We start from the raw sequence: 22397 nt of genomic DNA on the forward strand, positions 1-22397 counted from the left end.
CCACCCATGTTCCAAAACCACATGGTCTCTGGCTTCATTGATGGAAGACATTTTGATGCATTTTTCCTGTTGGAAACAAAGTGGGCAATTAATAAGCACATTGAATTTTTGGTATGCTGATTTGCCCAAATTCGAAGTAAATGCAGAAAATTGTGTGTTGCTTCTTTCACTATCGACCATGTAATATCTTCAAAGTGGGTAGGACTGGGGCTTTACTCCATCAGCCAAACAATGCATTGAGAGATGGACTTGCCTCAGAAATCACATGAAACAATGCATCAAAGCTAACCACAGATTGCAGAGAGCCCTCTAAAAGCTTTCAACTATGTGATGAAGGTTGTGTGGGTTATTTGGCCTCAACATGCTATTGATGCTTAACAAAATCAAACAGCATATGCTGAACTTTGGAGTTAATATATGAAAAATGACATCTGGAACAAATTTAAAATGGTCTTCCAGTTTTAAAATTATGATATGTTGGTTTAGACAAATGCCAAGCAGGTTTTCTTTTTTTCTTTTTTTTCTGAAGCACACATTAGTCACAACCATTCAATCACTTTAAAGAATAGTTTCAGCCAAATCTGGGTTAAAGAAACATCCAAGAACAACAATCATTATTCTCAATCTTTATGCAACCTGATCACTATATGCAACTAAAGAGACTCTAAAACAAGAACAACAGTAGCATCTTTTCCTTCCAAAAAAAAAAGTAATTATATTACTTCAAAATTCTGTTATAACAAATACCTTGTTGATCAAATCACAATAGTGAGAACATGGCATCTAGTCATTGTTCTTTCCAACAAAGATTACTAATAATAATTCTAGAATAGTTGGCCAACCAATTGACACATCTACTTCAAAATTACTCATATATATATATATATATATTCCAAAAGTTGATGCATGAGTTTATCCCATTGTTGCCGGCTTGAGAAACATATCCCTGAGAACAGGATCTACATGAGCATGGGCATGAGCATGGGCATTTATATTTCATGTCTCAAATGTTGATTGACAATGAGAATTTTAAACTTAAAGTCGTGGAGTTCATGGTAGATAATGGAGAAATAAATTGTTCTTCTGGATTTTTTGATTGTCTTAATTTTGATGGTATCAGAACAAGATGCTACTATGTTAACATCTTATTGGAGGGAATCACCAAACTTATAATCAAACCAGATGTCAAGATGATTATTAACATAATTACTAAGAGGATAATAGAGATTCTTTTTATTTGCTACACAGGTTTACAGATTTTACTGATGTGCACACGTATATAAGTATGTATAGATATATACAATATATATATATATATATATATATATGTGTGTGTGTGTGTGTGTGTGTGTGTGTGTGTGCACATCAGTAAAATCTGTAAACCTGTATAGCAAATCAAAAAAATCTCTATTATCCTCTTAATAATTATGTTAGTAATCATCCCGATATCTGGATCGATTATAAATTTTGTGATTCTCTTCAATAAGATGTTAACATAGTAGCATCTTGTTTTGATATCATCAAAACTAAGTTCGACAATCAAACAATCCAAAAGAGCAACCTGTTACTAACATTTCTCCATTATCTATATTGAACTCCAAGGCCTTTAAGTTTAATATTCCCATCGTCAATTCTGAGACATGGAACAGGAATGCCCAGGCCCATGTAAATCCTGTTCTCAGTGATTGGTATCAGAAGATGCTTCACAAGCCGGCAACAATTGGATAAACTCATGCATCACCTTTTGGTTTGTTCAGAGAAAAGGACAAACCCCAACACCTACCATCAACTTGATGTTCCAAATACCTTTGGAGATAAGGCAGATTGCAAGACCATCCTTCCAATCCACCACAAAATACAGAAGCATTCAAAGTGATGCACAAATCATCTTTCCATCTAATATCAATAACTAAAGTTGATTGCCCACCACCATGGATTGACAACCACCAACCATCCTAACATGGAGGCCGACATCGTTTTAAGCATTGCAAAATCACCATGTGAGTGCAATAAAGTAAACCAAACGTTTGGCCATGACTGCAAGCAACAGTTCATATCACCAAAACTCAAAATCATGTAGACAAGGAAAAGTTCATCAACGTGGAATCTAGTTCTAAATATGTTCACATAGAGCAAAAAGTATGGGCAATCAGAAAGTGAGGTTCCCACCAATAAGTGCAAAAGGTGCATCTTGAAATAAGGAAAACCGGGATATCCATGAGAATGAGCGAAGATAAGCTCTGAAATAGTAGGAATAGTATATGTAGTCCAACTTTAGAGGTCTAGGAGATTCTCTGCCTCCGGAAATGATGCCCATAGTGGATGATCGACTAGATCTTCAGCCATCAAGAAAGAAAGGAGGAAGTTTGTGGAAATTATCAGAACATCAAAATTAGGTGTCTTCAGAGGGAGCTTCCTTAGCAGCTTCAACTGCAGCTTTCTCTGCCTGTATTTCAGCAACAATGGAGCCAATCTCAGCTTCATCAAGATGACGAAGATCATGCTCTTTGGTTATGACAGAAATTTCTATGTTCTTTCCTCCACTCTCAACAACCAATATAGGAATTGCAATTGTTCTCATAAAACATCTTTTTTTTTTGTCCTTTTAGGTGTTTCAGTGAGAAATCCCATGTCAACAACTATTCGAACAACAGGAGAATAAGACAGTTCATGCTTCTAAAAGTGTTGCACGCAACCGATAAATAGATGGGAAGACAAGTTGGCCAAGAGGGGGACACAAACATCAAGAAACGAGATGCAATTGATGTTCATGACATTGGGAAGTTTAGAGTACTGATAACCTCCTTTAATGACTTACCTCTTTAAATGGTGGGTTCAACTTGACACCATTTGAACCTTGATCATAAGAAGGTTAACTACAAAGGTCTTATCACTAAAATAAGTGTGTCAGTGGTAAGATTCCTTTTCTTGGAATAACGATTTACCTCCAAGAAAGAGAATGACAAAACTTCAGACTTCTCAATTTTTAAAATGAATATCTTAATGATACAAGTAACTTGTAAAACTATATACAGGAGAAAAAGAACAGTGTGCTTGACACACTTGACAGAAAATTGGGAGGAGAACTAGCAGGTCGACGATGGCTTGCAAATTATGCTTAAATTTAGTAGATGTTGTTAACAGAATGGCGATGCCACACACATAAAGGAAGAGACTCAAGAGTGTTGCAATAAATTCATCTGGAGAGTCCAACGGAGAAAAGGAGATTTGTAAGCTAGTTATTTAGAATTAATCAGTGAAATGAGAGAAGTTAAGAAATCTGTCAAAGATGTGGGATATAAAAATGCATCAGTAAGGAAGAGTTTCTCCCTTGAAGTGAAGCACACGTACAAGCAGGTGTAGACACTCTCTGTGTCTACACCCAATTAACAACAGTACTGTGACAATCCATCCATTAGGAGTGACAATCCATCCAACAGCCTGTGTCTAAATTTATCAGTATATCTCTATAGTGAAGTCTCTCTTTAGGAATTCTTGTCGTGACTTCTTGAAGTACTGCCCATCCCCATGCCACATGGGCAACACCAAAAATTTACGATAGAATATGATCCTTTATTGGGGTTTCTGTAACTAGAGAAGAAAATACCTCCAAATAACAAGAGGAAAGAAAGTTTTCCTATGTCTCATGTGATGACCACCAAAATATGCAAATAATAGATTGTTGTAATATGTTTTCATTAAGCAAAAATCTAGAAAGCTTTATGTTCATTGAGAGAAAATCTAGGAAGCTTTATATATTTTATTAGAGCAGGTGTTCAGGATCGGGTGCACAGGGGAGGGGGTAGGTGGTTGAGCCGAACCAAGATGTGGTTCGGGCTCGACTCTAGCTCAGGTCCTACTTGTTACTTGATATGCAATTGGGACACCCAGTGCTTGGCGCGTAGGCAAAGGTGCCTCACCTGACATGTTTCGAGTCTCAAGTGCATTTAGAATGAAAAAGTTTGCCTTAACGCAGTAAAACACAAAGGGAAACATCGTAAGAGTTGATATAGAAGCAATTTAAAAGGGAAAATAATTACAGGTTAGAATAAAAATAATATAAAGAAGAGCGATTGTGGATAGGTTCTAAAAAATGACAGATCTAGATCTAATGCAATTTAATAATTTGTTCTATTTATTATTTAAGAAAAAATAAAGATACATTTTGTACTTTTTAGTAATTAAAGAAACTGAGAACAATCAGATTTACCATAATACCACAAGACATTAGAGTATCCCCACCTTTAAGATTTCAAGTCACCATTCAAACCAGATGTTATTAATGTAAAGCAGTTATCTTGCATTAATAAAAAATATCCAATATTCAAAGAAATAAAATACTCACTTCCAACGGTTTCGTGGCCGGAGGTCTCCATGTAGTTCTTCTCCAACAACTCCCGCAGCGAGTTGAAGTTCCTCCTCCCGGTGGCTTTGTCCTTCCAGGCCGAGATGTCAATGTGCGTGACGGGACTCATGATCTTGCGCACCGATGTGCAGCGAAAAGGAAGGATACGATGAAAAGAACCCTAACGAATCGGGTGGCACGAGAACCTAACCAATTACCGGGAGTCTTGGAGTTCGGGGGTGGACTTCTTCTCGAGCCGAGGACGACGGTGCCGGTGCCGGTGCCTCGGACAGCGACGGCAGCGAGTTGCCCTTGCGGACGGCCTCGAGGGAGTACTCGACCTGGAAGAGGTCGCCATCGGGAGAGAAGACGGTAATCGCGCGGCCGTAGCGGGCTCTCTGTTTGATGCCCGTCCTCTATTGCTGCGATGGTAATAAGGATGTGGGCATTTATCATGCCCAATGGCAAGTCTTGGTGACTGGCTTTGAAATCAGAAATAGCAAGGTTATCTCTTTAATTTACTCTTTTATTATTATTATTATTATTTTCAAGTTAACTACTAATTTTTACATGTTTAATTTGCAATTTGTTAGATAAATTCCCTCACTGAGAATAATGGCAATTTTATGAATAAAAAAACCTTTTTTTAATTCACATGAGATAACCAAATGGTGTCCATAATTAGACCTTATTGATATATAGTACTTTTTACAAAAAGAATGCGACATAATGATTATTTGCAAAATGGAAAGAGGAACGGAGAGCAATCTATTTTGATTATTAACACATAAAATTGCATGAAATAACATACAAGAGGGAGAGGATAGTTCGAGTGATACAGAAACATCAAACTAATGTTCCAAATGGTAAACTATTGTGAAAAAGAATCTCCAACGAAAGGAAGATAAATAATTAAAACATAGCAGGGAGATTTTAGTTCTTGCAAGTTTCCTTGCCACGCTTAGATCTGATTTCAGAAGCTGCAGCTTTTGCGGCAGATTTTGCCAGTGTGGTGGGAGCGATGCTGCTCTTGGGGTCAATGCCTTTCCTGATCTTGAACACGGCCCACGCGGTTCCGACGGCATGCCCTGCAGCATCAAGCCCTTGGGTTGCGGCTGCAGCTGCTTGCTCACCGTACCTGCAACAACAATTTCCATCAATCTATAAACCTCTTCATCTTGTTGTCATGCATATAAGCTTGGAAGGTTGGTTCTGGCACTAAAATTTATTTTATTCGAGTCTTCTCCGGGTCACAAAAATCATCGCTATCGATTCACTAAAGCTATTAGATGGTCATTTATCTTAAGCAAAAAAATCCAGGTAGGTGCAACATATATCTTAAGCAATGGTCATTTAATTTGTATCTCTTGCACACAAGCATGATCATGGAGATCGTATTTCTTAGGCACAAAATTGTGGTAGAGGTGACTGAAGGATAATGGTTATATGCAAGGTAATATGCAAGAATGGATAATGGTTGAAAATAAAATTTGAGGTTGGAACCAATCCATTTCAACCTGTGATCCAGGGAGATTAAAAAGAAGATTTATGGCAATTGGTACCTGTGAGATACTAGCCCAGTTGTCACAACCGATGATGTAGACAAAACATTTTTTCCAGCCACTTCAAAAGCATCGCATATCTTGCCTATAGGCAACAGGAGAAATAACCAAAACTGATGTTAGTCAGGTATGAGAGTTTAGATTTCTTTCCAGAAAAGAAAAGATTCTTGTCGGAAGAATTCTTAAGAATTGTTTATATATATATATGATACATTGTTGATACACACTAAGGAGGAAATCATGATACAAGTCACTAATTACCCATAGAAGGACTGAGCCAAGAGCTAAAGAAACTCAGGCAGAGAGATGCTCTCATCATACTAAGTTAATCTGAAGTTTGAACTTCAAATATATGTCTATTGCTGCTGAAACAACTTATTAGAGCATTAATTTCAAACAGTAAAGTTAGAATCGACAGATTTATGTGAGTCAACTATACTAGTAATTATGAATGGTTTGTTTTTCTTGTACTCGTAGGGAAACTAAAATTAAGCATCTGATAATTTACCTTAAAAATGAATATGTCTTAACTATTTATTCCAAATTATTCTCAAGCAAAAGTATGAAAAGAAACTTGGTAAGTATGTATACTACTCCCTTGCTTTGAAATTAGTTAGAAAAAGATAACAGAACTCCTTAGAACCAAAATTAAACATAGAACTTTAGCAAAATTAGTTGCTGCAGCAAACATTGTTCTTGTGATATGTCCGGACAACATGACAAGGAAATTAAAGACCAAACACATGAAAATTTTTGCTACTAGACTTGTGATGAACCACTTGGCCTTAACTAAATCAAGATTCAGATATCATGATATGATTAATGCAACTAATAGGGAATGAGGTCATGTGAAATGCTACAAGTTCCTCTGTGTCCGGTAATATCTCAACGAGGGCCAACGTGAAGTCAAAATCAAGTAGCACACAATTTGCATGCATGTAAGAGAAAAAAAGGACTAGAAATCATGCACTGCAGATTGAAATCATGAGATAAGAAGAATACTTATATATACATTCAGCCAGGCAAAATAGTAGAGATAATCAAAATGAAATTCATAAGGAAACATTATATAAATTTCTCTGAACGAAAACAGTGGTAAACTGAGAAATGACATACCAAATCCATCAAGAGAAGCCAGAACAACTTCACCAGGCAACATACCAAAAAATTTCTTGCCTGCTCTCGAATTTACAACTGAACTTGTGAAATATCCAGACACCCTGACGACCCCAGATAAGACTCCTGTCGCAACCTTCTCTGACATCTTAGTGAACCTCTTAACCCTAAACACCAGTAGGTCATTTGTCAGCACATCTTTTACACAAGAAGCGAAACAAACAAATTTAAACACCAAGGAGAAGACTCATTCAAGATTCTATTTAGAGAACCAAATAACACATAAGCGATGAAAAAGAAAAAGGTGGAATCTGATAGTTCACTGTGAAATATAAATTCCCATAACTTGCCACTAGAAGTGTTAAGGAAAATTTAAAACTTCCACCTGCTATGTTCTTTATGTTTTACTGTTGAACATTCGTAAATCTCATATCTTCTCAAGGCTTGTTTGTCTCACATCCAAACTTTCAGGTAGATTTACAAGAATGAACTCTTTGTGCAAAACTAATTAAATTCGGCATGATCAAGAAAGAGGACTGTAGTCCAGTTGACGTTTTGAACAATATATAACCTGTCCTTATCGTGCATAATTAATCATGTTTCATTTGTGTGGCATACATAAGTCACAGTCAAACAAAACCTACAATTTAAATCATCAAAAGAAGTTCTTTACTAATATAAATAAAAAACAATATTTGATATATATATATATATATATATATATATATATATATATATATATAATACAATTGACAAAAATAGTGCCCATTTGTTGATCTGTTCTTCAAAACTAAAACAACGTAGATATTGTTTAGAGAAATATATTGTTGTAAGGGTTCTTGATCGCAAAATATGATCTTGGACGTGTGGAAGGACATTTTGTGGCAGGAAACGTGCATCCATGCTCAGGAAAATAGAGTAGAAAGAAAAAGATGAAGGATGATTTGGATCTTAGGTTCCCAAATATAAGATGATCAAGAAGTGAAGGAAAAGAAAAAGGTGATACCTTTGGATCCTCGCCCAGGTTTCCGGACTAATCTCTGTCGGCTTCTCATTCGGCCCTAGCCTCGTCTTCAACATATCATTCCCCCACTTGAGCCTTTCCACTGTCACATCCCCACACCACAATATCCCCTTCACGAGCTGCCCCGACCCTGCGGCGATCGCCTTGGCGACCAATCCGCTATAGTCCTCGACATTGGGTGCCAGAGTGGTCCAGTAAGCCACACATTGCTCCTCCATCATCTCCTTCTTAGAGCTGTCCTCCATCACCTCTGTGGGCGTGACCTCCTTCGCTACGGTTCCATCAAGCGCCTCCGCCGGCTCCTTCCCGCTCACCTTCTGCACCGAAAAGCTACTATAACTTTCCAAGATCGCATCCAGCTCCTTCAGAAGAGCCTCCTGCCCCTTCGAAGCGAAGGTCAAGCCATAACTAAGAACGTCCGGCGACCCACCGCCGCCGTCCCCCGTCTCACCGGGAACGTGGAGGGAGAAGAAGTAGTGCGATTCGTCGAGCTTCACGGCGGCCTCATCGTGAGCCAGAGGCCACTGAACGGCGTCATCGGTGCCGCCGACGCGGACGAGGACGGCGACGAAGCTGTCGCCCTGTCGGAGCCCAGAGATGTAGAGGTCGCCGGAAGCGAGCTCGACGCTGCGCTGCTTGTCGATAAGGTGGAGGAAGGCGCCGGGAATGCGTAGCATGGTTTCCTCCGACGGAGGTTGGAGGGAGGGGTTTTTAGGATCGTCTTCGGCAATGTGGGGGAAGAGGTCCTCGGTAAAATCGGACACGTCGACGGGGGGATACAAAGAGGAGGATGAGGGGGTGGTGGTGGGGATGGGAAAAGGAGGAGCGGAGGGAGCAAACGGCGGAGGCGAGGGCTGGGGGATCTGAGGATTTGTGGAAGCCATCGGCGGGTGCTTGCGGTGGGAGAAGAGCGGGTAAGAGGAGGGAAGAGAGAAAGGAAGACGTAACCGTGACCGCCATGAGACAGGGAATGTTAGTTATGGTCCTGTAACGGTAACGGCATTGCACCTCCTTCGGTGGGACGGTCTGACGTGGACTTTGTGGTCTGTAGCGTTTCCGTTAGTCCTGGCGTGGTACTTCTGTTGCGGTCCAACCTGTAGCAAACAAAATAAAATTGCATATATTATTATGGAGTATAAATTTAGAGAGGAAGAGATGATCAGAATCTATTGTCACACCACATCAAATTCACATAAGCCTCCAACTCCATCATCTAAACAAATCCTTACTCTAACCCAAGATGAAAAATCAACCAAAAACTCAAATTAAATCACCAGAATACATTAATCAAATCAAATCAAAATTTGAGTTTACCATCTCATGATAAAATTAAGAAGAAACTCATAGACTTCTGTCTCAGTGGATTACATGCACACTTCTATCTCAGTGGTATATGCGCTTTTCATCTGCAAAGAGATACAAATACTAGCAGAAGGCAAAATATAAATCAGTACATATAAGCTGTTATCTGGAGTCTGAAAAAATTGCTTTTCCAGACCAAATACATTGAGCATGATAATTCACATGACATCAGTAAATGTTTTTATAACAAGGTCCTGGAATCAAACACTATCCTCATCTTCAGATTCCTTAACACTACAAAAAAGAGAAGTAGATGTATAAATTTATGCATGTTAACTAGATCAGCTAAATTGCAAGTATCACTTGAAATTATGAATCCTTTTAGCTGATTCGAGTGTATTCGACAAGAGCATTGCAATGGTCATTGGACCAACTCCACCAGGGACTGGTGTAATAGCAGAAGCCACCTCACAAGCCTCTTCATAACAGACGTCACCAACCAATCTGTAACCTCGGGGGCTTTCAGCATCCTAATGCATGGAGAAAATCTTCATTAAGTTATAAGATATTTTATGCAATCGCAAAATAAAAACAAATTTGTATTTATGAATATTGATCATTTCAATTGGATGAAAGGTAAGTGATAAAAAGGAAAAGGAAAAGAAAGGTGAAACTTAAACTTATTATGACAACCATCAGAATTTTGTACATTATTATAGATAAAAGCAATTCATCATTGTCTAGATTAGAAAACGCCTACTTTCATAATACCTGTACGTAGTCATTGTTAAATTACTAACATTAACAGTGACCAGATGCAATAAAAAGATGAAGTGCAGAGAAGTATGTCAAGAACTAAAATCAGATATCAACTAAATTATAATTAGTCTAATATTTGTGAGACAAGGAATTAGGACTCTCAGGTATGCTTGCTAAAAGGCAAAAGCTTCATCGCTTTTCCTATAAAAAAAATGACACCAAGAATAATAGGTTGAACATTAATTCTAGTAATTTCAGTACTGAAATTCAAATTATTAGAAAGGAAAATGCCTTGGCCATGAATGCAAATTAGGATTCAAATATCAACCAATATGGCATGGCACATTTATATTCTTAGTAACTAAACATCCTAAGCAGGAAGACTCTTACATCAACAGGATTGATTCCAACGTCTATCACAACCGCACCAGGCTTTATCCAGCTACCCCTCACCAAATTAGCGACTCCAGCAGCTGAAACGATTATATCCGCTTGACTTGTAATTTCCTCAGGATTTTTGGTGTAAGAATGTACCATGCTGACAGTTGCATTTGCTTTCTGGCAAATAATCAACAATTTCACATGAATAAATACGAAACACAAAAAAGTAACGCCACAAATTATTTATAATAAAGATGTAGGCCAAAGGATTATACCTGCAATAATAGTGCAACAGGCATTCCGACAATATTGCTTCTGCCAATCACAACAGCTCTTTTCCCCTTTATCTCAATGTCATACCTGTGCAGCAATTCCATGCATCCTTTTGGAGTACATGGAACAAATAGAGGATCCCTACCTTGCATAGCAAGACGACCAATATTGAGTGGATGGAACCCATCCACATCTTTCTCAATACTGACAGCGTTTAATATGTTCTCTTCCTTCATGTGCTGCCAAAATAGAACATTTTGGTAAGTGCAAATAATAAGAGAAGAAACATAAGTCCCAGTTCAGTTGCAGAATAAAAAAAAATCCCTTGTCTGTTGAGAAAATGCTAAATATCTTCTAAATTAAACTCTATACGAGGGGAAACAGGATACAGAAATCCTAGCACATCACAGCCTTTAGATGACATTATGCCGGGAATCAATTATCAATTTATAAAATGATGGCAATGGCATTTGTCCTATAAGAAAACTTCATATTACTTCCAAGAGCAATTGATATATATATATATATATATATATATATATATATATATATTTATTTATATTTATATTTATATATGTATGTATGTATGTATGTATGTATAAATGTAAAATGTTTATTATACCAATGATAACATACACGAGGCAGAGGCAACTGGACAAGAATTCCATGAACTGATGAATCATCATTGAAAATTGCAATATGCTTTAGAACTTCCTCTTCCGTACAGTCCTCAGGCAAATTGACTTCATAAGAATTGATACCCACAGCCTTGCAAGCTTTCTTTTTGTTCCGGACATATGTTTGAGAGTCCTTCCTTGAACCCACTAGAATTACAGCCAGGCCCGGAACAATGCCAATTGTGTCCTTCATCCTTGCTATCTCTCCAGCAACCTCATTTTTTATTTGGCCCGATACCAACTTCCCATCGATAACCTTAGCAGAAGTTTCTGCAATCATCACCAATGTAAATCAAAAGTTTACCCTCGAAACAGGTGAAACAAATAAAAAAAAATCTAAAACTAAGATGTTGGTAGAGAAATACAAGATAAGATTGTCTAGGCCGATCAAATTAACTTAGTCGAGTAAATCAGATCTTTCCATCGTTTTATGAGAACAAAGAACTAACTAAATTTTGCGATAATTTTCATTCTAGGAATGCCCTTCAAGGGTCAATACACAAGGACTCAATAAGAACAAGCTATGCTCGATTTCAATACTCACCACCCTGTTACCCAGTCCTCGTATCTCTTTCTTACTAACAATATCTTCCTGCTATAGTCCATCTTGTATGGACATTAACATTATTATTCTCGAAATGAAATAAAGATCCACCTCTTAAAAACAAAAGATGTATCACTTCAAGAAAATCTATATCTTGTGTGAGAAATTCCCAAAAAAAAAAAAGGAATATAATGTCTATTGACTAACACCAAACGCACAGCACGTGGTCGATGAATCGTCTCACAGAACCACACAAGTTTTCCACGAGTTGACGATACGCATAGTCCCCTCTGTTACAGCGGCGCCGACCTAACACAGGCAAGCGATTACAAGATCGACAGTGTTTACCCGGAGCGACGGCAGATAGACTTGAGTTCCGCGAGGCGACCGACCGGACCGCCATCGATCCCAACGGCATCGGAACCGAGGACTGGAATCGGCAGGCGAGGATCATCCGGGGCGGGGCCAGAGCTCGAGCCACCACCGCCGCCGGCGACGACAGCGAGCAGCGGCTGGAGAGTATGGAGGACGCCATGGGCCCACAAGAGCAGGAAGAGAAGGGTATGCTGGCTCTAGGGTTTCTGAGGAGGGGAGAGAGGGGAGGAAGAAGAAGAAGCAAAGCCGAAAGGCGCGCCAATTTGAGATTATTCCTTTTACCTTTTTCTCTTCTTTTTTGGCCTCGCTTTCGCTTTGCTTCGATCGCCGCCTACTAGTCTTCGTCCGTGGATGTGATTGGATTAATCTTGAACTATATGATTCCAAAATCCAACCCGAACGCATGTAAAGTTGGAGATATTTGTGTGGGTCAGGTAGGATAGGCATAGGACCAAGCTTAGTGGCTGAGCCACTTTATAGTCTTAAAAATTATTTTATATTCTTAAAAATTATTTTTTAAGTCATAATATTTTTAACAATAAACAAATTAACATCTCTGAGAATATAAGATGTAATTTTTTAAAGAAAATGATTAATTTATTATTTTTAGTTGAATAAGCCCAACTTGATTCCGAAGAGTTGGAGGCCCAATCTCTTCTCAAAGTGGAATTACAATTTTGAGATTTGTGTATGCTTCAAGTAAGAGTCAATTGGTGGGGGGTTTTCAAGTAAGAATGTTTTGTCTCCCTAAATCTATTACCATTAAGGTGAAAACATAATCTAAACATTTGAGGCTTTATTACCCATATATTTCCCCCAGCAAGTCATCTTCATTATCTTTGTCCTGGCCTTTTGACAACTACTTTCAAATAGTAGGACAAAATGAAGTTGTTTTCCTGCATTTCTGATCTGCTATCACCTGAAAACAATCAAATGCTGGTTAGATAATTGGAGAAAAGCTTCTGTTTGGAAATTTAAATTTCAATAGTATAACCAACAAAAGAGTCATACTACATCATGTAACAGACGCATAGGTGAAACAAGAACTGGGTTGAGTGAATCCCTCGTCAACTGGTAATGTCTATCACATATGATCCAAGAAATTTACTAGGCTAATGTACACGAGATATTGTCGTAGAGAATACCAGCTCTTTCAAACTCCTAGCTGCTAGTACCATAAATGCACCAATATGCAATAAGGTTGTCATTTTTGTATCAACCGCGAATGGTATAGGATGGCACCAACTCATCAATCTAGAAGCGATAGCATCTACTAGCTCATTTTTCTGCATCCAACTGGTCATTTGGTATCTCTCCCGAATCAACGATGATGACTTTCTTTCTTGGCTTCCCATTATATGTTCCAGCTCCTCCCTCGATAGCAAAGACGGTATCCATGCCCTGAATAACCCTACCAAAGGCAACGTGCTCCCCATCTAACCTACAATTGCAGAAGAATAATTGGCATATCAGATTGTTTGAACTTAAAGTCCACACATCAGCTCTCAAATGGTTTGAAATTTAAAGGGTACATACCAGCTTGCCTTAACTGTGGTTATAAAGAACTGGGATCCATTGGAATCAGGCCCTGAGTTCACCATAGAAACTATACCTGGAAGTGTGAACGAGCACCAAAGTAAGAAATTGCACAGTGGGAATGACAGAATCCAAATAAGAGCATTAACCAAGTACTGAATCCATTGCCAGTATACAGAATATGCATTAATCAAGTACACTACAAAGTTGATGTACAACTAATCAAGTGTGCCGCAAATGTCTTTTAATTTATGAATCCAATATGCCTTGATATTTTTTTTATTTTTTTTCTATTTATTAGTCTAGGGTATATCTAAAAGAAAAGTTAGCCTTTGCTATCACATGTTTCTTCGACTTTGCAATCAAAGGAACACAAACATCGTCACCAACATGACCAACAAGAGGCAGCAGCCTTCATTTTTAACTATATGCCAACTGCATGGAGTATGTTAAATTGACTCTCTGGAGCCCTCATTTCTAATAATATGACAACTTTATGAAAGTTTGCTACATTGACTCTTTTCCACCATTAACAATTTAGATAAGTTGTGAGAAAGAATTCAGAAATTCCAAGGAGCATAACTTGACCATTAATTTTGTGGAATAGTAACTTCAAAAGCATGAAGTACATGTAAACCTAATTTTCACTAACTTCGTTAATATATGCTTGAAATGGAAATCCAACCTGCTTGTGAATGCTTTATGATGAAGTTCTCATCAGGAAAGGTACCACCATATATAGATTCACTGCCCCTACCATCACCATTAGTGATATCACCACCTTGTATCACAAAACCAGAAACTATACGATGAAATTTTGTTCCCTTATAGTGAAGATTTCTTCCACCAGTCCCATTGCTCTTTTCGCCTGCTAGCAAATCATAGGTTGCAAACAATCTTTAGATTGTACTTTGCCTCATCAAGACACTAAAAATCAACAAATAAGGCAGAAATATCTTCTGATGCAAGTCCAGATACCTGTGCAGAGAGCTCTAAAATTTTCTGCCACGAAAAGAGGAAAAAAAATGATATACATTAGTTGACATGTTGAAACAAAGATATGTCAGAACACATGCATGATCAAATTTAAGTACACTGAAGATTAAAAAAGAAATGCATAAGTTGACAAGTTGGAACAGGAAAGGTCCAAACACATGCATGATCAAATTTAGGTACACCAAACTAACAACTCACAAAAGGTGCACAAACAAGTGAAGAAGTGGTTAAAATCTCTGACCTTATAGGTTAAGCCAAACTAATTGAAGCCACATTTTGGCAATAATAATCGCTACTGGTTAAAATCAATAGGAGATAAATGATTCTGGGTCAAGGACAACCACTGAGGTTCTTTATTTGACTACCTAATCATGGCAACTGATATATGGACCAGAAGTTTCTTCATTCCATTAAATTTGGTGGATGTGAACATGGCAACCGATATTTGGTCGGTGGGGAGAACTTCAAAGAGAATGATAGGCTGTTAGAGAAGGCCGAAGAACATGAAGAGCCATTACATCCCACATGCTGAATTTACAATGATGCTGTTAATGACTAGCTTTAGGGAAGTAGTCAGGTAAGCAAAAATTGAAATTGTGCACTTCACAGTCTGATGTATTCTTATTTGGAAACAGAAATAAGTTTCCAATATTCTATAAAGCAACCACAGTGCTTTAATGGTAAACATACAACATAGTGCACATGTTCTATGCAGTCACATATGCAGATTGTGTACACCAATCACTTCAATCAACCTATCAGTCTAAGCAACAATATATTGATGTGTCATATGTAGTTATAGACAATTCAAACGAATGTAAACATTAATTTTACATGAAATATACAGGAACCATGCAAGGTTAGTCGCAGTTACATACCAACAGTTTTTGGCACCACCTCTCCATATAGTCCAATGACAATCCTACCTGAGGTCACAAATGAGTTCTGAGCACATTATACTACTTGTTGATCTTCAGCTGGAACTGGGTTAATCCATAAAGAGTTTAATGCAATTGTAATTAATTGGAGAAAAGAGCAGAAAAATCACATAATCACAACAAACAAATTTCTTGATGTCCCTAAACACATTGTCATTGATATTTTCATAACTATAAGAAGGACAATGTCTGGCAATCCATCAGGAAGAAAAGGTTTACAATTACTTTAAAACAATTGTTTTATAAACTGAGCATGTCATAATATAATTCAGTAAATTATATTTGTATAGGTCTCCTACTCTCCTTAATAAAATAAACCATAACCTACAAACACAAAAGCTGCAAAGAAGGATGAGAAATATTGACCGCTAAACACCCTCTTTATTTCAAATAAGCCAAGATCTTATATAATAACACAATTCTGAAAACATTGATCACTACAAGGAGCAATTGGAGGACAATTTAAAGGTCACTTCAAATATAGAAGGTGGATGCCTGTTAAGCCTAATGCCTGCATCATGTGCAGCACCATCCATCTTAACAATTAATCCATTGAGACATAGTAGGCATACATGTCAGCTAGTATTAATTATGTGGCACTTAAACCAATTGATTAATATTCAGAGGAAAGAATAAAAGATATTTTCATAAAGAGTTTATAGAAACAGATGATTATAGATACCTGCTAGGCTTAAATGAACCAAATAAGCAAACATAAGTTCAAGTACATCTGTACATGAACCAAATCTTTTTATAATGCATTAGAATTTACACTTCCATTAAATGTACCTAAATGTTGGCCATCAATATCGACATCCAAGAAAACTCTATGAGTTTTTTCAGGCTCTTTTTCCACCTTAAGTTTATCCTGCGTAGGCAAAATAAGCTTTAGTTCTTAAATAATAAGAAAGCACTGATATTCGACACATAAGACAGAAACAGTAGTTTTCAGCAAAAGGGAAATTTGACAAATAATATGAAGGCAAACATTTTTTATTGATGAAATGTCTGCAAAAACTTACAAATAAGTCCTATAATTTTCTCTTGATTTCTAAAACACAGTTTAGAGAAGAACAAACCAAAAAGCTGTATACACTAAGGAAGTAACCAGACATGCTTGCGATGTGACATCAACACATAAAAAAAATGAAAATGTTCACTTGTAAGTCTTTCTATGTGCTAACACCTTGGTTGAGCAACTGATCCCAAATCCGTAATAAATGCAGATAATCTCTTCCCTATCTACCATAATTTCAAGTCAATTGTAATATATTTCTTGATTTTGCAGCTGATAATTATATAACTCCAGAAAATGACCACTATAAATAACTACAAAGAGACAGGATCTTATTATGCAATTAGAATAAAAAAAATTATGGAACATGTCCATCATTTATCATATGGAACTCTTTTGTAACTGCTTTAATAGGCAGCTGCACAGGATTGACAAGAACATGCACAGGGTCCATCAGCATATGCCAATGAAACTCATTTGCATCCAAAAGGACAAGAAGGTGAGGAAGGATAAGTTGTTCAGTTGTCATATCACAAAAGGCTTAACAACAGCACAATGTCATGGCATCTGTTCTATGTCAACATTTCTGCTAAAACATAAAATAAAAAAGAACATACAGTAAACATTTTCATAGAACTGTAAACCTATTGTTCGAAACCACATGGTATCTAAAGATCTGCTAAAGAAATGACTTTAAGCAAAAACATATTGCCAAGAGATGCCAGAGATTCAATTTGCATTAGATATTCGAGTTCTAAACATGGTTTGAATCAGTGATTGCTGTACCTCCCGAAACGATATGGCAGGCAGTACATACCAGTCCTGGTGTGGACCAATATGCAGACCACTCCCGTTTCAGGCGGTCCGATTAAAATAGTAAAAATTCAAAAAATGGTGGGCCCTACTCCATTTCAGCATTAAAAAAAAAAATTTAAAGGCAAGTTAGGGCTGTTGAATCCCGGATTTTAATGATGAAATCAATTGATGAGTTTACGATCTAATGTGCTATTTGAGAAAAGTGATGCAGCATAACTTCGATCATGAAAAGACAAAGCAATTAAGGCAAAACAATCAAAAGTTGGGCTGGAGTTGAAGATTGGACATCGGGCTGGATGAATCGGGCATTGCGCCAAGTTCGGACGTTGCGGGAGTCAACATGCCGATGGATTATGCGATATGCCAAAGGTTTGAACGATGCATCGAAAGTTCGTCGGAAGTTCACCGAGAGCTCGGATGAACAAATGACAAGTCGAATAACTTAGATTTACTGTTTTGTAATTGTTTGTCTTAATCATCGTAATTAGGTCTTAATTTGAGTTAGGTTTGGATGTAACCCTACTAACTCAATTAGGGGTCAAGTGGGCCTGAATAAGGGTTGTATTAGGCCAAGAGGAAGGCCCATTCAATGACCCTTAGCTGGCCCGGGCGGTGGCACCGCTTGAGGCTCGACCTCCCAGGTTGTTTCGGGGGTGGTACTGCCCAGACAATCTCCCAGATTGTGTCAGGTGCCAGTGTCAAACCGGCACCGCCCAGTGTCAGACTGATAGGCGGTGGTACCGCCAGTTGTCAATCTGACAAACGATGGTACCGCTAGTACCCCGAAAACCGAGGATTAGACACTTTTTGACTTCATTTTTTAAGTCATTGGGGCCTATAAATACCTCACTCTTTCCTGCATGAAAGAGCACAAAAAGTGAACAAAAATCTTGAGATTTTGAGTTGTAAAAGTCTTGAAAAAGTGCTAAGTGTCCTCCTCCTTCTTAAGATTTGTGATTATTCTAAGAGATGTGTGAGGCTTGTAAATGTTGTCTCTTAAACCTATGAAAAGGAAAAAAAGTTGTAAAAGGTTAGTTGGTCTACGTCCATTGAAGGAAGACCATTAACGAACGCCGATGGCCTCGACGGAAGAGGAATCGGGAGTGGACGTAAGTCACGACAATCGAACCACTATAAATTCAGTGTGCTCTCATCTTTGTTGTTTATCTTTATTGCTTACTTATTTTGTTGCTCACTCTACCTTGCACCTACTTTTAAGTCAAGCACACTCGAGATTGGTTTTCATCGAACGACATTTTGTTGAATCGACGAAAGTTTTCCTTAAGCACTAATTCACCTCTTCCTCTTAGTGTCGATTTCGATCCTAATAATGGCTTGCGAACGCAAGCACTCTTCTCTCGTACGATGCCGCAGCCCTCGCTGCTGCGATGCTGCAGCGGTACTGCCTCTTCGCCCTGTTGCTTTCACTTCAACGCTGCCGCTGCACTTCTACACCTCCTCTTCTTTCTTCTTCTTCTTCCTTATTCCTTTCTCCTTCCCCCTATTCCTTGTTCCTATGTTCCTCCACCGCCCATTCCTATTCACTCTCATTTTCTTCTTTATCGAAATACCAATATGCACCCGCATTTTCTGTATCGGTACACCGGTACATACCGTTCCAGCAGATTACCGAAATGGAACCGGTACCCGAAAAGGCAAACCCTAGTTTGAATATCTAATCTGCACGACGTTTAATTCTTCTTCAGAACTCAAATTCCTGGTTAGTGAACCACAAAATCGTCAGATATTAAAACTTTCCACCTCACTATTTGCAAGCTTCCAACTCACAACATTTCACGGACTAAATAGAAACCAAATTCCAGGTAATGGAACAATTTCGTCAAGAATTACGGAACGCAACGTGTCAAGCTATATATATCAAGAGAAAGCGAAGCTAGATATTAACAAAGAAATGTTATATCCCGAGATCGTAAGGATGGAAGAATGTGGAAAGGGGAAGGGATCTGAAGAAAAGAGGAATCGGCCGGACCTCCTTGTGGGTGATGGAAAAGCCGAGAAGGATGATGGCGAGGGCGAGGAACGCGACGACGGCCTTGCGGATCATCGCTGCCTCGGATCGTGCCGATCGACCGTCGTCGCTTCTCCGAAACCCTCGCTGTTTCCGATTCTTCCCTCGGTCGCCAGTCGTTGACACCACTGCGCCTAATCTCTCACTCTCGAGGGTTGCTTTTGAAGAAATGGGCGAGATCCGATATTTTCATTCTCCGTTGTGGCTTTTGCTTTTGTATTTTAGCTTTTCCTTTTTTTTTCTTTTTTTGAATTTTTGGACGATATATCGAGAAATACTCCGTGTGGGTGTTTAATTTGGGAACGCACTTTGGAAAAGTTTACCTGAGAATATTTTTTTTTATAAAATACTAATTTTATCAGATAATTTTTAAAAAAAATCAAGTTTTGAGAAATTTTTGCATGGTACTCGATTTCTAAAAATTCTTGTAGAATGTTTTTTTTCATAAAAGATAATTTTGTTATAAGCTTCCATGAAATATCGTTTATAAATTCACATACGTGCCTTTAGTTGTCTATGCCTTTATCGTTTGTCAAGGACGATAAGAGTGAGGTATGCATCATCGATAACAAGGGTCGTGATCTCAACCAATGAGGGCTAGCCTTCTGTTTTGTTTGAGTTATATGGCACCTTTGCATGTTTGTTTGTAAAGTATTGGGGTCCTCAAAATCTGTTATGGTCCATCGAGAACATACAAAATAAAAAATGGATTAGAGAAAGCGTTTAACTAAGGATCTCACTTATAGACATTTCATCAAATACTTGATAATCAATACAAATTATAGGCAAACTTCACAAGCTTAAAACGATCATACGATAAAATTGATGTTATTAATGCTACTGAACAAGGTAGCAAACTAACCCTATACACTACTCCAAAGGCTCATCCAACCATATTCCATGTGGATAGCTCCAAGGTGTTATACTACTGGTTGATACTCTATACCACTCTATAAAACTAAAAAAATCTTAAAATGACTACCCAGATAATATATTTTTAAGTAGTTTTATCTCTGCATAATGATTGCACATAATCTGTATTTACATAACTGGAACATTCATAAGAGCCAGTTAAAATTGGACTGTTAAATATACTATAAGCCTCTATATGTTGTATAAAGCATAAACAAATCAAAAGATATGGACACACAAATATTATATCGAACACACTATGTATATAATTATCTATGATATTCTTCCTCACCTATTCTTTTGATATCATCATCAAAGTTTTTATAGACATTGCATCTCTTTACCTTTGCTAAATCTTTAATTTTCTACTCTAATTACAACATATCTTTTGGCTTCCAACTATTCTTCGTCGCTATTGTTAAGTAGTCGAGCTTTGATCTATCAATATTGCTTCAACTCACCAATGACTCTGACTATAATGTGAGGTTGATCAAGTGCCGATCTTTGTTAGTTACAATAAATCCCTCAAATAAAAAAAAAAGGACTTTCCTTATTATACATTAGTCTATCAAATGTCTCATACCACTCAAACTATGTGAATGTTTATTGGAGTTTTAATGAGCATCATCTCCTAGATTTTAAATTTTTTTTAGGTCCTTTCTTAATAAAATTTGTCCATTAATTTCTCTCCTACTTAGTTGTTGTCTTTAAGTAGGTTCATATCACTTTCACTTTCGATTTGTATTTTTTTATGAAATAAAGCGGACATTCTACTCTTGATAGAACTTATCACCATTGGTGAATATTTGATAATTATTATATTCCACTAAGTCTCTTTGAATGGTCTTTGAATATGTAAGAGGACTAAGATACTTGATTTTACTCATTCTCTTAAGAAGATAAATATGTAAGAAGACTAAGATACTTGCTTCACCCACCCCCTTGAAGATTATACTTTATGTTTTATGTTGGTTACAAGACTTCGCTTATTTTTTGTTCACATTTCTAAAGCACTTGAACATGAAACATTTATACTCCTTATGTTAAATTAACTATTGTAATTCATCTCCTAGTTGTCATCAAACTTCTCTTCACATTATCGTTTGCAGCCCTCTTCATATTATATTGTACTCACGTCTCTCTTCTCTCCATTATCGTATCTTTTTGTTTTCCATGATACGTCTTTCCCCTTTATTGTCATCACCATTATCATCTTCGAATCCCTCGTGATCATACTCATCAAGTGACTATCTCTTTCTCGCCTCTATCACTGTTATCAATGTCATATATAGCTCATATTCTCTCTACGTTACCATTTGTAACCCTCTTTGTATTATGCTGTACTCACATCTCCCTTCCCTTTATTATCATATTTTTTTGTTTATCAAGACACTTGTTTTTTCCTTTTCTTTATCATCATCACCATGATTGTCTTTCACCACGATCGTCTCTCGCTTTCATCGTCACCTTTTTCTCTGAAGCATATGAATCTGAAAATATTTATACTCCTTATGTTAAACTAATTACTATAATTCGTCTCCTAGTTGTTATTAAATTTCTCTATGTGTTGTCGTTTGCAGCCCTCTTCGTATTGCGTTGTACTCATGTCTCCTTTCTCTCCATCATCATATCTTTTTGTTTATCATGACACTCCATTCCATTTTTTTTATTGACATCATCATTGTCGTTTTCGAATCCCTCGTAATCATGCTCATCGATATACTATTTCTTTCTCTTGCATTTATCACCATCATTAGTGTCCTTGTTGTCTTTGCAACCCAATTCATATAATATTGT

At 37.5% G+C, this 22397-nt stretch overlaps 3 protein-coding genes across 4 annotated transcripts; all 3 read right to left on the reverse strand.

The window, feature by feature from the left end:
- Positions 1–5104: 5104 nt before the first annotated feature.
- On the reverse strand, positions 5105–9009 carry LOC135597382 (protein EARLY-RESPONSIVE TO DEHYDRATION 7, chloroplastic-like). Its single transcript, XM_065090277.1, has 4 exons — positions 8030–9009; positions 7024–7190; positions 5908–5992; positions 5105–5483 (listed from the first exon to the last, which is right to left on the reverse strand). The coding sequence occupies exons 1-4, from the start codon at positions 8929–8931 to the stop codon at positions 5279–5281; spliced, it is 1359 nt and encodes a 452-aa protein (XP_064946349.1). The 5' UTR covers positions 8932–9009; the 3' UTR covers positions 5105–5278.
- Positions 9010–9473: 464 nt separating this feature from the next.
- Positions 9474–12755, reverse strand: LOC103979455 (bifunctional protein FolD 4, chloroplastic). Its single transcript, XM_009395613.3, has 5 exons — positions 12332–12755; positions 11399–11709; positions 10765–11001; positions 10499–10666; positions 9474–9879 (listed from the first exon to the last, which is right to left on the reverse strand). Exons 1-5 carry the CDS (start codon positions 12516–12518, stop codon positions 9709–9711), a joined length of 1074 nt encoding a protein of 357 aa, XP_009393888.2. The 5' UTR covers positions 12519–12755; the 3' UTR covers positions 9474–9708.
- A 563-nt stretch (positions 12756–13318) lies between these two features.
- Positions 13319–19879, reverse strand: LOC135597455 (peptidyl-prolyl cis-trans isomerase CYP21-1-like). Of its 2 annotated transcripts, none has more exons than XM_065090447.1 (7): positions 19650–19879; positions 16618–16696; positions 15769–15816; positions 14873–14896; positions 14580–14765; positions 13895–13970; positions 13319–13799 (listed from the first exon to the last, which is right to left on the reverse strand). In XM_065090447.1, the coding sequence occupies exons 1-7, from the start codon at positions 19722–19724 to the stop codon at positions 13637–13639; spliced, it is 651 nt and encodes a 216-aa protein (XP_064946519.1). In that variant the 5' UTR covers positions 19725–19879; the 3' UTR covers positions 13319–13636. The 2 variants fall into 2 exon arrangements, with proteins under 2 accessions (XP_064946519.1, XP_064946576.1); XM_065090504.1 differs by having other exon boundaries at positions 14580–14762; positions 19650–19877.
- Positions 19880–22397: the final 2518 nt, after the last annotated feature.

The sequence above is a fragment of the Musa acuminata genome, chromosome BXJ1-1, assembly GCF_036884655.1.
Source record: "Musa acuminata AAA Group cultivar baxijiao chromosome BXJ1-1, Cavendish_Baxijiao_AAA, whole genome shotgun sequence".
In the NCBI taxonomy this organism is placed as follows: domain Eukaryota; kingdom Viridiplantae; phylum Streptophyta; class Magnoliopsida; order Zingiberales; family Musaceae; genus Musa; species Musa acuminata.